The 17,744-nt window shown below is 46.4% G+C and overlaps 1 protein-coding gene across 1 annotated transcript in view; it reads left to right on the forward strand.

Moving 5' to 3' along the window:
• The window catches only part of Ankrd50 (ankyrin repeat domain 50), a 34,122-nt gene that overhangs the window by 6,739 nt on the left and 9,639 nt on the right, over positions 1-17,744 (forward strand). The window contains exon 3 of the mRNA XM_038348023.1: positions 13,181-13,410. Within this exon, the coding sequence (XP_038203951.1) occupies positions 13,181-13,410 (230 nt within the window). The remainder of the gene's footprint in view (positions 1-13,180; positions 13,411-17,744) is intronic.

The following is a 17,744-nucleotide window of genomic DNA, read 5'->3' on the forward strand; positions in this document are numbered from 1 at the left end:
TCATCAGGCATCCTTTGTTCCCACCTCTTCACCATCTTCGTGATGTCATTCATGCCTGAGGACCTTTTCCTGCCTACTCAAGTGCTTAGTTAGCACTCTGCATGATGTCAGCAGCTGCTAAGTAATTATTTAATGAATGCATAATGCTGCTTGCCTATCTAAAATTTCCCCGAACATAACTGAAAGGCTGAAGCCTTTGCATGAGTTAAAAAAACAGAAACAAAAATGTTGTATTGTTAAAGCTAGTTTTAAATGCAGAGCAGGCTAATATAGTGATTTTTATTTTATTAGTCTTCTGTGTGAATTGACATTAGGTAATTTCATAACCAGACCCGTCTTTCATCTCGCCTCTCTTCGACAGTGGACTCAGGGCAGAAGGCCTGCTTGCTTGTTCTCTTGTGTGTGCTCGTGGAAAAATACTGTTTCCATCACTTGTTTTTTATAACTAATAACTATGTAGGATAACTGTCACTTTCCATTCTTTTTAAAAATGAAAAAATAATGTACATGTATATGTACACTGGAATAAGTCAGGGCTCCTAGAGCTAGAGTTATAGGTGGTTAAAATGCTTATTTATTTTTAAGAGCATTTTTAGTTGCATGTGTTTGTGTGTGGGTTTGTGCACATGAGTTCAGGTGTCTGCGGAGGCCAGAAGAGGGAGTTGGATCCCATGGAGCTGGAGTGACAGGTGGTTGTGAACTGCCATGTGGGTGCTGGGAACTGAACTCAGGTCCTCTGGAAGATAGTAAGCACCTTAATCCCGGAGCCATTCCTTCAGCTCCACTCTGTGCATTCTTTCAAGCCTCTCACTTTCTCTCCCTCGGATCTGTTCTCTTGCTCCGAGGGGGGACTCTTAGAGGTGAGCACCTCAAGTGTTCTCTGTAACTCCTCCCATCCTTGGCATCCCAGCACCACGCCCAGCACCACGCCGGCACAGCGTGTTGCTCCCGTGCCCATATTTTTAGTTCACTTTGTATAACTTTGATTTTCTTTCAGACCAGAGAGAAGAAAGTTGTGCCCTACAGGTTGGGATATTTTTACCCAATTCCAGAATTTAACATTTACACTCAGATTTTTGTTCATTCCTAGGGAAGGTTCTCTATGTGGAGTCTGAGCCAGCTGCTGTCTGCAGTGGGGCTGACGTGCTCTGATTGACTCGTCTGCACTGTTTCACATGCAGACAGTTTCATTTGTTTGCATATGTCAGTAACACCGAGAGTGTCCGCTACAGGCTTGCACTCAGGTAGTCTGGAACTTGCGCCTGTAAATGCCTCTTCTGCCTCCTCTCTGTCACAGTTCATATTGGAAAGTGACTTCTGTCAGGGATACTCACAGGGAGATCTGGGTGTATGAATGGCAGCCTCTGAGCTCAACCTACTTTTTGCATAGCTGATGTCATTGAACAATTTTCATCGTTCTTTCTTGTGGAGTTTCCTTCAACTGTTCTTCTGTGGCTCTTCCTCTGGTTTCTCTCAGGTTTGCCTTACAAAGCACCCTCGCATGTTCTTGATGTACATGGTTCTATCTTATCTAGTGACGTGGTCAACAGTGTAGCTGTCCTACTTGTCACCAGATCTCTCTGTCCTGACCTATACCTGTCATTCACTTGGCCTTCCCTCGCTGACCTTTGTTCAAAATTACTTCCCTTCCAAGGCGTCTTTCTTTTTTCTAACACTGTGTCTGTGTGTGTGTGTGTGTGTGTGTGTGTGTGTCTGTGTGTGTGTGTGTGTTTGTGTCTGTGTATGGTCTCTGTGTGTGCACATGTATCACATACTTGTTACACATTTATTAAATGAATACAAAAAAAACACGTTGCAAATACAATCCAGAGATATCCTGATTTGCTGCTTACGTGCCAAGGAATGAAGTAGAAAAGCACGGAAAGACTGTGTTTTCTGCAATGAGCTGCCGTATTTCTGTAAGAGCAGAAGGCTTTGTCTGTGCAATAAGCAAGGTGATTCATAGTGCAGGTCCCGAATCCACGCTGAAGTGTTTCAGGCCTCCTGTCTAACAGTGTGTGCAGTGTGGAGTTTCCGTGTCCCATGTTCAGAGCCAAGGCTGCAGTGAAGTCCTGGGACACAGCATAGGCGAGCTGCCAGACACACCCTGAATTCATTCCACATTTTATGTCGATCTAATTTTGGATCGTGGTGTATTCAGAAATCTGTACTGTTACACAGTATTTTTTGAGAATTATGGGACCCCTTATGGAGTTGCAGCCTACGGTTGAAGCAACTGAAGTCTAGAGCCAAGTCTGCCTCTGATTTTCTTGAGGCTTGGGCCACGGTGGTAGATGTGGCCTTAACAGAGGCTTCAGTGCGGCTTTCCCTCTGGTACTTCTTGCCATCACCATAGCAACGGAACTGTGGTGAGAATGTGCTGTAGTTGGCCTGCTGATCCAGAGATGATAACAGTTATGGAGAGACAGGCCATCTGCAACCTGACCCCAAGCCTGGAGTAGATAAAACACACACACATAGACACAAAGGAGAGTATACATATTTGTTATTGGGGGCAGGGTGTGATACAGACAAAGTATGAAAATAACTGCAAAACTAAGAAGAAAGGAATATTTCAAATGAGAAGTCATTGCTTTCATTAGAAATCTGGGGGTCATGGGTTAATTATTTTCACTCAACCATATACTCCATCTGTCAGCAACTTGTTCTACCTGCAAGATTAAGGCAACACCACCTGTTTCCACTTCCCACCATGGCTAAATCCTTCTGTGTTGCCAGAACCATGGCAGCCTTCCCTGCGCCATGAGAGAAAGTGTCAGTGTCAGGTCAGGTCATGTTACCTCCCCACTTACACCTTGAGAAGAAAACCAGAGCTCTCAGTGTTCTCCTGCTGACCTTGTCCTTTGACCTTGCCCTGAAATGCTTTGACCCTCTTCCTTGCTTTTGAGTCACACTGCCTTCATCCCATCCCTGAAATAGGCTATGTTACAGCCAAGACATTTTTGCATGGCCGTTCCTCCTAGAGTCACTTTAGTGTCTGTGTCTTTACCGCCTTTGGAAGCCTTCCTGCTCAGTTCTCCTCTTATTTTCCTGTTTCCTGTGGTGCGGGGGCCCATACTTTGGGCATCACACAAGTTAGCAAACCCTCCCACCAAGCCACACTCCCACTCTCGGCTGTCCTGTGCATCTTACCACCCCACTCTTCTCTCTCTCCTAATGATCACCATCTGGAGTCATTCTATTATATCTTTAATTGACTTTTTGCCTACCTTTTTGAGCAAGTGCAGTACGTGGTTTTTCGGGATAGATATAATAAGAGCAATCACTATAATAATAGCCAACTACTTGTTTTAATATAAAGCATTCTAATATTGGCCACAATGATATAATTTTTATTGTCTCAACCACATTTGATTCTTAAATACTCCATTTTCTTGTGTGAAACTATTTACACATATAGTTATATGAATTACAGAGTTGTAGATGAACAAATTACATCATCTTCCTGCTGTAGCCAGATACTCCCAAATTCAGAGGGAGTAAAAGTAAGAACAGCTAAGGAGGTCCTTCTTCTCACTGGTCCTCTCTGGGAGGTCCAAGACCTGGGATAGCTGGAGTCCCAGAGACGCACTGTGCAGATGGTGTTGTGCAGCCAGCATCGTTAGGCAACATTTTCCTGTGTGACTTTTTGTTTTAAGGATTTGCTTTATTTTTTATGTGTGTGTGTGTGTGTGTGTGTGTGTGTGTGTGTGTGCCACATGGGTGTAGATCCTGAGAGGCCAGAAGAACAAGTCAGGTCCGTTGGAGCTGGAGTCACAGTGGTGAGCCAGCTGATTGGAATGTTGGGAACTAAACTCTGGTCTTGAGGGTAGCCTGAGGTGTGCAGTGTGGCTGAGGCCGCTGTTGTACTTTGCTTCATTTGTTTTTTTTTCGTATGTATAGTGGGGATGAGGAATGCATCGAGTCTTGTCCAAGGATATGCAGTAAGCAGGTACTGCAAACGTCCTGTGTGATTATTGGCTCTGTTTTTGGTAATGAGAGCAAATTTTCGTGGTTTGAATAGAAGTTACAATGTCAGGCAACAAAGTAGGGCAGGAGCCAGGGCTGGGAAAGTAGAGAGGGCTGCTCTTTCCTTAAGATGTTTAGAAGTAAGTTTGACTGGAGCCCTTTAGACGCAGGAGATACCAAGTGCAAGGTCATGGCCTGAGTAGGACAGTTGGTTTACCGTCTAGGAACAGAGGTGTGGTTGTATGGCTGAGGAGAGCACACAGTGGGAAGCAGAGTAGCCAGGAGCCTGAAAGCTCCTTAGATGGTTGTGAGGACATTTATTTTTCCCTTGAGCAGATTGGAAGCCCTGGAAGCTCTTTCGGCAAAAATAATCTGATGTCTGGCTTCATAAGGTCACAGTGACTGATGAGTTCAAACAAGGAAAGCAGTAAACGGACAGTGTGGTCATCCATGTGCAGGTGGTTGGACTTGGGAGAAGTGAAGGGCCCAATAGAAGTGTGTTCTGAGTTTGTTTTCAGGTTGACCTGAGAGCTTGTTGGACGTGAGTTATGACAGAAATAAACCACGGTCTGGCTCTTGGGATCTCAATTAGAAAACTGGAAGGCTGGAAGTTTGAGTTACTGCAAAATAGAAGCTGAAGGGAGGAGCCCAGCAAGGGCTGGACACTGGAGGGTGAGTTCTGAAAAGCTGTTCTCTAACGTGTAAGCACAGAAGGTGAGCAAACAGTTCAGATGCAGCTGAGGCTTGTGTGGGACGTCGCTGGCATCTAAGGCAGAGTAGAAGCATGGGGCTCAGAACCTGGTGGGCTTTCTGATTAAGTGGTTGTTAAGACATAAGAAGGAATCGCTGCAGTAGGAGGAGAGGAGCATGCACAAAGGTGTCAGTTGTTAAGCATTCCTGCAAGTTGAGGATCTTGCATGGCAGCGAGTGCCAGGCAAGTCTTAGGAATAGCCACAGCGTGAGAAAGCTCCAACCGCTGGCATCGTGAATGAACCCTAGGGGTGAGGACTTAGGAGACTGAAGACTGTACTGTGATGCAGGAGCAACTCTAGCAGAACCTGGAGGAGCCCTGGGCTTGTGTGCTGTTGGCGGAAGACAGAGAAGACTGGGTAGAAGGGGAGGAGCAATGAAGAGATGTGCCGTCTGTTTCAAGGGAGACCAAGGAGCCTTGGAAATTGTTGTTGAGGTGGGTGGAGTCTGATGAATAAGCTGCCAGGGTAAGAGAGCAAAGGGAGCATCCCCCATGGCCACAGTCAGAGGAGAACGGTGGAGCTGTGAGCAGGGTGGGCTAGTTTGCAGCTCTAATGGAGTTGTCTTCTGACACGTGCCGTGTTTATATGGTTGATATGCTGTGAAGGGTGGCATGGAAGACGACCAGGAACCAAGTGCTGGAAATAATCTGGAGTATCTGGCTACCTGTTGTCTCTTTTGCCGGTAGGCTACCAATCCACATTCCTAATTTTTAAGCATGTATTTATTTATGTGTGTGTGCATGTGTGTGTGGCCATGCCATGACATCTGTGTGGAGGTCTGTTCCCTTCTTCTATCATGTAGCAACAGGGATTGGAGTCAGGCCTTCAGATTTGGCCGTATATGCATTTACCCACCAAGCCATCTTGCCAGCTCCCACAGCTACTTTAAATATTTTATTAGGCCAAAGAGATGACTCAGCAGTTGCTCTTCTAGAGGACCCTGGTTCCGTTCCCTGCGCCCACATGTTAGCTCACAGCCATCTGTAACTCCAGTTCCAGAGAGCCGACACCCAACACACGGTGCCTATATGTACATGCAGGCAAAATACACATATACATAAAATAAAAAGGGAAAAGAGGTTCGTTGTTATTCTTTCATTTTGTTCCTGTGTGTGTGCCTGAAGTGGATTTGTGGTGTGAGTGCACTGCCTGCAGAGGTGAGAAGATGGTGTTGAATCTCCTAGAGCTGGAGCTACGGGGAGTTGTGAGCCACCCAGCATAAGTGCTGGACCTGAACTCAGGTCCTCTGCAAGAGCAACAAACACTCTTAACCACTGAGTCATCCCTCTACCCCCACCCCCCAATAAATTTTTAAGTATGTGTCAGTGTGTTGGATGATAGCAGTGTCCTAATGGTGTCTCTTATCAGTGAGGACCTTTCCCTCCTCCGGCCAGCAGTGCCAAGGGAAGGCTGTCATCAGGACTCTTTGTGGTCTCTGCCAAAGCCTTGTATAGTTTGCCACACATCTGACCAGGTCCTGGAGACATGTCAGCTCCTTGGGGCTCTAAGGTTCAGGTCTTCCTCAGTGATGCTTAGATTAGCTCTGTAGAGTCTGCCCTTTTCAACCTCAGACTTCTCCAGCTCTCTAGGGTTTTGTTTGTGTTTAAAGTAAGCAGAACTCTCTTTCCAGCAGGCAGGCTGAGAGCTGGCCTGCTGGCCTGCAGACACACTTGGCCTACTTTCCTCAGCCTTGTAAACACTGACCGGGACTTAGCAAACACGCTGTGGGGAAAACCAATCTGTGTGCAGACACTTCAGACTTGCTGCTCTCTGAAGTGGACCTGACTGACCTCCATCGGCCCCATGGGCGCAGTTCCTGGCAGAGGCCCTTAGTGGGTCCAGCTGCCTCCTGCTCTGCACCTGTGACCACTCACACCGCCCATCCTCAGATATCCCGAAACCAGCAGGAAAATGCCCCTGTTGCCTGGAGTTGTGGTTCATCTAGTCTTCTTGTTGCCTGTCTCTATAGATGCAGGTGTTGTAATCTGGCCTTTGCTTTTTCTGGTGGCCCAGGCAGCCCTGTGCTGTTGGCACTCTCCATGTTCACCCTGCAGAGTCACCACGGATGGAATGCCCTGGAACTTTCCCATTGTATGGATTTGTGCCTCGTGTTGTTTCTTTAAAATGAATTCATCCCTGCTTTTTTTTTTCCTGTGAATATTAATTTGGCTTTTCTAAGTCCTTTGGTTGTGTTGTAAATTACTTCTCTTTGTACATCAGTGTTAGGTCTGGTCTGCTCTGGGGTGACCACTCTGGCCGTCCTGTCTTTTACACCCCTCTTCTGTCTGGATCCCCAGACTCTCCATTCTGCTTGCTGTCACCCCTCCCCCCACTTGCAATGCCTTGCCCTCATTGTTGCCTTTGAATAAGGGTAGCAATGTGAAACTACAAGTCACTACCCTGAGTTGGTTCTGGCATCAACACAGATGTTTTTCCACTTAGTTCCTGCCTTCACGGGACTGCATGCCTGTGTAGATGGTTTTCCACTTAGTTCCTGCCTTCATGGGACTGTATGCGTGTGTAGATGGTTTTCCACTTAGTTCCTGCCTTCACGGGACTGTATGCGTGTGCTCGCCACACATCTAGCAGGTCTCTGGCCGTCGTTGCACACGTTTGGGCAGAGTGGGCCCAGTTCACCCAGAGCTAAGCTTCTGGAGTTGCTTTTGACTGCTGCATGTTTTTCTTTATGCTATCATATTTCATGTTTGCTTTGGTCAAGATTTCAGAAACAGGTTTCCCCCTTTAGGATAATCACTGACCTTGTTTTAATCGACAGATGGCTGTTGTTACTGTTGGTTGTAGCACGGTTAATAAAAAGCCAGAGACAAATATTGGGGTTCAACTTGAAGGTCAGTAAAGCAAAACAGCTAGCCAATGGCTCTTACCTCAACCTCAGTCTGAAATGGAGATCCTTCCACCAGGAATCTCAGAATGAGACTGTGTGTGAGAGCTGTCTCCTCTTATTTTATATTCATTCCTCTCTAGTGCTGGAATTAAAGGTGAGCACCACTACTGCCCAGTTTCTGTGGCAACTAGTGTGGCTACTGGAATTAAAGGTGTGTGTCACCACTGCCTGGTCTGTAAGGCCGATCAGTGCGGCTGTTTTACTCTCTGATCTTCAGGCTAGCTTTATTTATTAAAACACAGATGAAATATTTTTACAGTTGCTTAGGAGAATGAATATGTAGTGTTATATTCTCGAATGATTGAAAATACCAGCTATTATCATCTACACACACACACACACACATACACACCTTACAAATGTTTTCAGTTATTGGGTAGATGATTCACTTTTTAAGAAAACACAATCTGCCGGGCGGTGGTGGCACACGCCTTTAATCCCAGCACTCGGGAGGCAGAGGCAAGCAGATCTCTGTGAGTTCGAGGCCAGCCTGGTCTACAAGAGCTAGTTCCAGGACAGGCTCTAAAAAAGCTGCAGAGAAACCCTGTCTCGAAAAACAAAAAAACAAAAAAACAAAAAAACAAAACAAGAAAACACAATCTAAGCTTGTTTTCCCAAGATAAGACAATAAAAGTTATTAGTATTTTTAATCTTCTGCAAAACGCAAATAAACCCCCCAGGAAAAAATTTATCAATGCTGGGTTTTTTTTATTTTGTAGTTGTTTGTTTTGCTTTAAGAATTGAGTGCCTAAGTAATAAAATGTTTGGTAGAAATGTGAGTATGTCCTCTAAGATAATTTAGGACGTGCTAGATTTAACATTAAACTTCTAGGTAAATGACCCTCACACATGCTACATGGGGTGCCCCATCACTGAGCCTGAGCTAGATCATCAGCTCTTACGTGGTTAATACATGGATACTGAATTTTACAGGGAGGAGAGAGACTTGAGACTCTAGGATTAAAAGTACATAATCTGGTAATGTCACACTCGGACATTCTGTGTGAAAAGCAGCTCAGAGACAAAGGCCGTTGAACTTGGGCTCAGGCTTCTGGTCTCTGGTCAGGTGAGCCCATTATCCCTAGATCTCCGCTGGGGTGCTAGCTAGCAGTGGAGAGCATGCTCAAGAGCCCATTATCCCTAGGCCTCTGCTGGGGTGCTAGCCCGAAGTGGGAGAGCATGCTCAAGAGCCCATTATCCCTAGGCCCCTGCTGGGGTGCTAGCCTGCAGTGGGGAGCATGCTCAAAGCACAGCTGCTGTTCTTACAGCTGGGTATTGAAAGAGAAAAGGAGGCCTGAGTCCCAGTGACCGCTTCAAGGGCATGCCCTCATGACCTGAAAACCTTTCAGCCCCAAATTCAGTGTCTTGTGTGGAATTCTGAGTGCTAAACACTTGAGGATCTTGGTTCTTCACACTCCCTGGAATCAGAACAGCTTAGCTTAGTGCCCACTTATAAGTGATGGACACCATGGTGTGCATGTGGAGGGGGCAGTGGGCACCCTTGGTGTCCGTTTCCTTTTTCTCTCGTTTGCCACTGTGCACTCCAGACTAGCTGGCCTTTGAACTTACTCTTCTATCTTCATGGCTCATTTCTCATTCGGAGTCTTGAGTCTCAGGATACACACTTTACCTGGTTTTTGAGGCTTCTAACTGAGGTCCTCAACCTGTGCCGCAAGGACTTTACCCATTGAGCCATCCCCTCAAGCCCCTCAAGTCAGAATGTCCACGGTACCATTTAAAACAGAAGCGGACAGTCCTGCACACTCAGTCATGCACCACTCATCACTGACGGAGTGCTGTGCGGAAGCCCGGAGAAAGGATGGCTCAGATGTGAGTGTTCAGAGAGACGGATGTGCACACTCTCCCTGGGAAACAGCAAGTAACAAAGCAGAGCCACGATGTTCGGAGTCCACAGGACCCCACTGGCTCTTCCCATCCTTGTCCCTTTTCCTTTTCATGTTCTCTCACAGACCTGAGCCTCCAGCAGAAGTGCATTTTTATGTAGTAGAACCCAGTGATACTGTTACATAGGAAACAGAGTAAATGCTGACACAGTTTGCTTTTAGATGCATGGGCTCCAAAGTTTTGTGCCTGTCCCGCTTTCCGCTCTCTCTCATAGACAGAGCAGCGGCTTTAATGTCTGTCCACCCCGGTTTAATAGAGGATTCTGGTACTCTATTGTGAATAAAGATACCAGGAATTGCTTAGCAGCACTAGGGTTGCAGGGATGGGGAGTGCCCTAGTTAGGGTTACTGTTGGCCAAATTATAATAATACCATGGCCAAAGCCACTTGGGGAGGAAAGGGCTTATTTCAGCTTCCACTTCCAGGGAACAGTCTGTCACTGAGGAAAGTCAGGGCGGGAGCCTGGAGGCAGGAGCTGATGCAGAGGCGGCGAAGAGTACTGCTCATTGGCTTGTTCATCATGGCTTGCTCAGCCTGCTCTCTTATAGAACCTCCAGCCCTGGAATTGCAGCACCCACAATGGGCTCGGCCCTCCCTCAATTACTAAGAAAATACCCTGCAGGCTTGCCTACAGCCCAATCTTATGGAGGCATTTTTTTTTTTTTTTTTTCTTAATTGAGGTTCCTTCCTTTCAGGTGACTTTAGCTTGTGTCAAGTTGACATAAACTGTTCTGTAGTAGGTCACTATAGGACCTGACCTTTTAAAATGTATTTACAAAGTTAATGCAACCTACTTGAAATAATTGTATCGTTTGATTTAGGTTTGGTTTTTTTGCTGTTGTTGTTGTTGTTGTTGTTGTTGTTGTTTGGTTGGTTGGTTTTTTGTTTTTTGTCTTATCCCAGTTTTAGCTGCTGGTATCTGCTGTTTTTTTCACTTACTAGTTCTGAGTATGTATCTTTGTAAATGTCCTTTAAACTAAGTGCTTAAATGTGCACGCGCGCCCTGTTTTCCAGAATTTGTATTTCCCTCCTCAGCCTTGGGGCAGCAGGACCATTTAGAATCATGTTGGCTGAGGTTTGCACCAGCAGCCGTGCCCTAACGTGTCCTAACAATGAGAATAAATGTTTATTTGTCAGAAATGGAGGGATCAGGTCAGTCTGCTTCTGCTTTATTGAAACTGAACTCCCGGAGTTGACCTCGGGTATTTCTTAGGACATTTCTAATGTCTGAGAAGGTCCAGTCCCCACTGTTTCTTGGACTGTAACAACCCTGCTGAATTTGTGGATCACAGGTGCCCTGCAGCAATATATACTGTCTTACAATATATGACATTGCTTATCTTGGTAGGTCCAGTGTGTTCTCTGGGAATAGTTTCAATTGTTTATTCCAAGAACTAAACTTAAAAGAAATCACAAAATGAGTGATTCTCTAGTACTGTGGAGTATTGTAACCTCACAGCTCCCTGTAGAAAGGGGGGGGGGGTGGTAGAACCATGCTGTATAGGTCAAATTAAGGATTCCACGTGGAAATCCTCAGAGTATATAGAAAGTAACAGGTGAATGGCTTTAGAGTAAGCCCTCAAAATGCTCCACAGAAGTTGTAATGCATGGATTAATTTTAAGAAATTCGCCTCCATGGTGATGTATGCTGAGAACTGCAAGTTGTGCAGCTAGCGGGCTGGAGGCCTAGAAGGCTGACCTGAATCAGTGCAGTGGTGGTGCAGTTTCTCATTGCAAAGTTCATGTTCTCAAACAGCTGATTCTTCTTTTGAGCCTGAAGAAAGGAATAAACTGATGTCCCAACTCAGGCAGTCATGCAGTTAGCTTTTGGCTGATTGGGTAAGAGCCACTATTCGAACCTTAGAAGCATCCAGAAGAAGAGAAGACCACATGTGGGCATCCTGTGGTCCAGTCAAGTTGTCACATAAAGCTAACTTCCACAAGCCCACAGTAGCCAGCCGTGTGTCATTTATGTTTACATTTGGGAACAAAGAGCACTGTTCTGTCAGTACTGACGTTGTAGGTATCTCATTCTTGAGTGTTGTGAACTTTTTATGTTTGGGGGATAAAAATCTTTATAAACAAATGTTTTATAGATATATCAGGCCACCCATCCATTCACTTAGCAAACATAAGTAAGTCTTCATGAGGTCCTGGGTGAGCTCTTGGTGGGGAAAAGGTGAGTTCTCCTGGCAATTCCTTCTCTTCCCTAGAGATCAGGAAGATAGATGCTACACTACCGGTTCCTTGAACTACCTGATCAGTCCCAGTTGTTGAGGACATTTGAGCAGTGTGTGTTTACAAGTTGCAAAGTGAGCAGTGTAATCCCAAGCCTTCTGTGAGTGTGTCTGAGCTGAGCTCTGGGGCGAAGAGAGAGCAGGCATGGTAGTAGGCCTACAGGGAGGGCTCTGGCACGAGAGGGCCTGTTCATAGGCCCACAGGCAGGCCCGCAGAGTTGGAGGGAATGGGTAAGTAGCAATTATTGGTCAGAGTCTGGAACAGAAACCCATAGTTGGACTCAACATGCTGCCAGGGCAGGGTGGACCTTGGTAGCTTGAGGAGTAATGATGGGATTGGAGGCCCTGGCCAGGCTAGCCCTTGAACAAAGACTTTCTGTGTACTGACTTGCTCGACATTAGTGTGTGAAGAGCAGAGTCAGCCGACTACTGAGAATTTAGAGTCCCACACCGAGGGACACATTACCAGGAGAGGCTTAGTATATTTTTCTCGCATATTTTATATCATGTAAATGTTTTTAGTTTTCATGTGGTAATAGTGGCCCTTGTACAGTTCTGTGATTTTGACAAATGTAGAGTCAGTGATGGTAAACAGTAGGACTTTCTTGTGTTGGACTTTTTCTTGGGGACTACCAGCTCCCAAATAATGACAAATGACACAGAGACATTATTAATTATGAAAGTTTGTTCTTTAGCTTAGGCTTGTTCCCAGCTAACTCTTATAACTTAATTAAGCTGCCTTTATTAATCTGTGTTTGGTCCAGGGAGTATCACTGAGGGGAATCAGGGCTGGAACTGAAAGCAGGAACATGGAGGCAGGAACTGACTCAGAGAGGACCGCTGCCTACTGGCTTGCTCATCATGGCTTTCTCTGCCCACTTTCTTATACTTCCCAGGACCACCTGCCCAGGGTGGCGTCATTCACACTGGGATGGATCCTCCCACATCAGTGATTGTCAGGAAAATGCAGTCCAGACTTGCTCACAGACCAGTCTAATGGAGTCTTTTTCTCAGCTGAGGCTCCTTCTTCCCAGGTGACCCTAGTTTGTGTCAAGTTGACCAAAAATCAAACCAGAACAATAGGTTTCTTCTGCTCCTCGGAGTTGTCTCTTTTCAGCCCACGGACAATCTAAGCATTTTTAAAGTGACTCAAAACACCAGGAAGGGTGTTGAAATCTAGTTTCATCCAGTTCCTACCACCCTTAATTACCCTGAGTCAGAGCTTATGCACAGGCTAGTACACAGCAAACAGTGTACTGGAAGCTGATTGCATTGGGAAGTGAACTACTTAGAAGATGCATTTTTGTCTGAAATCTCTGTTCTTAGGACAGTCTAACCAATAATGCCAGCACGCATACTATGAATGCCAATGCCCTATCAGTGACATTGACCTGCTCTCTGGCTGTCTTACAGGTGTGTGCTGCTCCCGCTCCTGGGGATGAAGCCACCCTCACAGAGCCTCTACCTGCTGGTTGACTCCGTGGACGAAGGCTGCAATGTGATGGAAGGGGAGCAGACATCGCCCAGCCTCTCCGGGACTGTGGCAGAGCTCTTGGCTGGTCACCACGAGTTCTTTCCCCCATGGCTACTGCTCCTCTGCTCCGCCCGGAAGCAAAGCAGAGCGGTCACTAAAATGTTCACTGGTGAGCAATGCTGCGTGACGCCCGGAGTTGTGTGCTCTAGGACGGAGCCCAGCCCGGGTTTCTTCTAAGGAGCAGAGTAGGCAGATGGAGGCCAGAGTGCTGCACACACCCTCCAGCCTCTCGCCACCATCCACCATGCCTTAGGATCATATTGATAAGGCATGGTGTGTTGTAGAGTCACTTACATTAGCTTTTCTCAGAATTCTTTCCCTACGCTGAGGGAATAATACAGTGAAGTACTTGTCATACATGCATGAAAAACCCCATACCCAAAAACAACAACAAAACCTAACCAGGCATGCTGGTACAGCTTCTGATCCAGTACTGGGGAGACAGACAGTCAGACCTCTACAGCTCACTGTGCCACCATCCTAGCCTAGACTGTGTCTCAGAAAAAAGATGGCTGACTCCTGAGGATGAGTAGCACCCAAAGTTATTCTTTGGCCTCAACATGTGTGTACATACACAAAAATGTGTGCGCATATGAAAAAAAATGTTCTTTCCCTACTTCCCATGTAAGGCCTAACATAGCGATGAGCTGTGCTATTTTTCAGTAGGTCTCTACACTTTCCAGCTCATTGGTCATTGGTCAGTACCTCCCTGTGGCCCCTGAAGTCCTGCCAGGGGTTCTCACATGCATCCTTTGTCATGACAGGGTCAAGCCCAGCACGTCACTGCTGTGGCCTTGGATTCTGTAAAGCGCTCTTCTTGGCCCTGTCATGATGAAAGGAGCGCACGTGATAAGGCCACAGCAGTGACCGTAGCCAGTGCTATGCAGCAGCTCCTGTGTATGGCTGAGGGCGTGGCCTCTTCTCTCCCTGTCCAAGTCACCCACTATCATCAGCTCGTTTTGTGTTCTGTATATCTTACAAACTTTCAGTTTCATTTTGAAGTATGTATGTGTATATATGGACTTGAGTTTCTCTAAGTAGAGTTACAGACAGTTGTGAGTGGCCCAGTGGAGATGCTGGCGACCAAACTCAGCTCCCCTGCAGAAGCTGCACATGCCATAATCCCTGAGCATCTCTCCAGCCCCGAGCTATAGTCTTCTGTTTGCACAAGTGACTCACTACAATGTGTATGTGTTAGTGCTCACTGCTGCCTGTGTGACCTCAGGCCGCTTGCCTGACCTCCTGTTTCCTGTCTGTATGTAATGTGGGGTCCTTAGAGGTTAGATGTGCCTGAGGCATGGTAAGGGCTTCCTACACATTTTCTTCTTCTAGTCCTCTCAATCTCGTTTGTTATTAAAATTTAGTTTTGACCTGAAATCTTTGGGTCATTGACCTCAACTGCTGGATGTTCTTGGCCGTGAACAGTGTGCTGGCTAGAGACCTTTGGGGAGATGGAACCTCAGTTGAGACGAGATTGGCAGGTATGCAGGTAACTGTGGGACAGTTTCTTGATGGATGATTGATGTTAGAGGGCTCAGTCCTCTGTGGCTGGTGCCACCCCCAGGCAGATGGCCCCAGGTTGTATAAAGGAAACAGGCTGAGCAAGCCAGGGGAGCAAGGCAGTAAGCAGTGTTGTTTGGTGGTTTCTTGGGTCAGCTCCTGCCTCCAGGTTCCAACCCTGAGTTCTCTGGGTGATGGAGGACAAGCTATGAGATGAAATAAACCCTTTCCTTCCCGAGTTGTTTTTGGTCATAGTGTTTCATCACAGTAACAGAGATCCGATAAGACGACAGGCCTCCTCTCCATCCCTTTTGTCCTCTGTTCTTGGTATCTATCTGATTTTCCTTGTGCTTTCACGGTGGGCTGATCCTCTTTCATCTGACCCTTAAAGTCCACAGTGTCCAAAATCCAAAAACTGAGCGCGTCCTAGGAGAATTCCAGGTCTAGATTGTGTTCTGTGTGGTACTTAAAATATCACCTGCACTTCTGGGATGTGCGGATAACGTTCGCGTGACACAGATGGGTTCTGTGCTGGGAGATGGGTTCTGTTCTCCTTATGTATAAGCAGATATTCCAAATCCGAGAAGGTGTAACTACTTCCCATCCCGGCCATTTTGGATGAGATACTCAACCTCAGTTGCCAGAATGGTTTGGTCAACGACCGTCTGTCCTCCAGTCCATTTGGACTTGCTGAGTTAGGAAGTGTGCCCATCATGGTCCTGGGTTACTTCTGCTGTATTACAGTCTTTCGTGCACGCAGTGATTCCCATGCCTGCCTCAGCATGAGGGCTCCCTTTGCATTGTCTTCAGCCAGCATTTGCAAAGTCAAGTTGCCTCTTCCGCATTACGGTTTGTACATGATGTTCCGCTAAAATGCTCATCCCTTGAAGTTCTTGCCATCTTTCCACTTAGGTGACCACCCGAATAGGACTTTTCGCACACAGACTGTGTTCTCCATTCTTGTTTATTTGTGGCTCCCTCCTGCACAGTCACACTCTGACTCTGTCTGGTTTCATTTCATTCATGAATGCAGTATCACTGAAAATTTTTCTGGATCTCATGTGTGTATTTACTAGCCATCCTCTCAACTAGGATGTAGTCTCCGTGAAAACAGGGTGCTGTCTATGTGAGCACAGACTGGGGTCCCAGAAGGGTTCTGACCATGTGAACTCCTGTTTGTAAGCATGGGGACTGGCCCTATCAGAGTACCAACTATGTGCATTGATTGTAGCAGAGACTCAAACCCGTTTGTTCAGCCAACACCAAGGAGTGTCATACCCACTGAAATATTTTACCAAAGATAGAAAAGTGGGGCTGGAGAGATGGCTCAGAGGTTAAGAGCATTGCCTGCTCTTCCAAAGGTCCTGAGTTCAATTCCCAGCAACCACATGGTGGCTCACAACCATTTGTAATGAGGTTTGGTGCCCTCTTCTGGCCTGCAGGCATACACACAGACAGAATATTGTATACATAATAAATAAATATTTAAAAAAAAAAAGTGGTTTAGTGGGCCTGGGGAGATGGTTCATTGGTGAGAGCACCTGCTGTAGGACCCACATAAAAAAGCAGGGTGTGATAAGCTCCCTTCTGGAGAGGCAGAGATAGGAGGGCCTTTGGGGCTCACTGGTCAGGCAGCCTAGCCTGTGTGGTGAGTTCCAGGCCAGTGAGAGACTCTCACACAAAAGAGAAGGTGTTGGCTCTGTGGGAACGTCCCCTACATGAGTGTGGTGCTCAGTTCCATCCCCAGCCCCCCAAAAATAAATGAAGTCATTTTCAGCGCTCAAGGTTGGTGGTCAGCAGACAGTCTGAGTTCTGTGTGTGTGTATGTGTGTGTGTGTGTGTGTGCAGCAGCTCAGCCAGAGCTTTGCACGTGCTGGCCCAGCTTGCACTACTGAGCACTACTAAACCTCTGCTCTTATTTCTGTTCTGTTTTTGCCACTAAGTCTTGCCCTGACTGGAATGGGCCTTACGATGTGGACTTTGAATCTGTGGCAGTCTTCCTGCTTCTGCCTCCCTGGTGCTAGGATTGTTGGTACAAGCTGCCTGCCCCGTGCTCTTAATCATGTCTTAATTGAACATAACTGTTGCTGGGGGTAAATATAAATTCTTAAATCCACATCACTCCTTAAATTTAGGAAAGATCATGTTCCAAGTTGTAAGCATTTCGATTCCCTCTGTGGAGCATCCGGTCTGTGCTCCACCACTTCCTCCTCCTAGCTCTGTCAGCATCACACAAAGCCCTGATGCTCACCCCTTGGTCACAGTGTGTGACTCAGGCTGCTCTCCATGCGTGAACAGAGTTCACGTCACAGTGCACAGGACAGCCGTGTGAGTGAAGACTTACAGTGCACATAGCCCACGGGGAAAGGCCCTGGCCTGGCACTCAGTGCCCAGTTCTGTCACACACACAAGGAGAGCTGACTCAGTGCATTTTCTTTAGCCCACTTTGAACACATCAGGTCTGGCACTGTGGAGGCTTCTTTATCTCAAGTTTTCATCAGATGATCTTAGTTAATTAGCTTAAATTATACATATTTATGCATAATGGGTTGTATACTCTTTGACATAGATCAGCCTGTGTGCACATCACTTTGGAAACTTTAAAACACTATTACACACCACTGTAGTAATGTTTTCTTTATTAGCCACAGGCCTAGAGCCTGCTGTGTACTCCAGACTGGCTTCAAATTCATAATCCTCCTGCCTCAGCTTCCCAGTCCTGGGATCATAGGCATAAACCACCTCCCCAGATGGGTTCATTTTTCCCCTAAACTGTTGTAATGACTTTATAAACAACAAGGAAGTGAACATACAAGAGGTTTGGAGACCAGTCATATCAAATGGCTAGGGTATGTGGGGTGCCAGACATTCCTGGTGATGTGCTCAGCCTTCCTTTAGGTTGGAAGGGTTTATTTTTATGTTATGGTATCAAATTAAAATAAT

Source organism: Arvicola amphibius, chromosome 11 (assembly GCF_903992535.2).
Source record: "Arvicola amphibius chromosome 11, mArvAmp1.2, whole genome shotgun sequence".
Lineage (NCBI taxonomy): Eukaryota > Metazoa > Chordata > Mammalia > Rodentia > Cricetidae > Arvicola > Arvicola amphibius.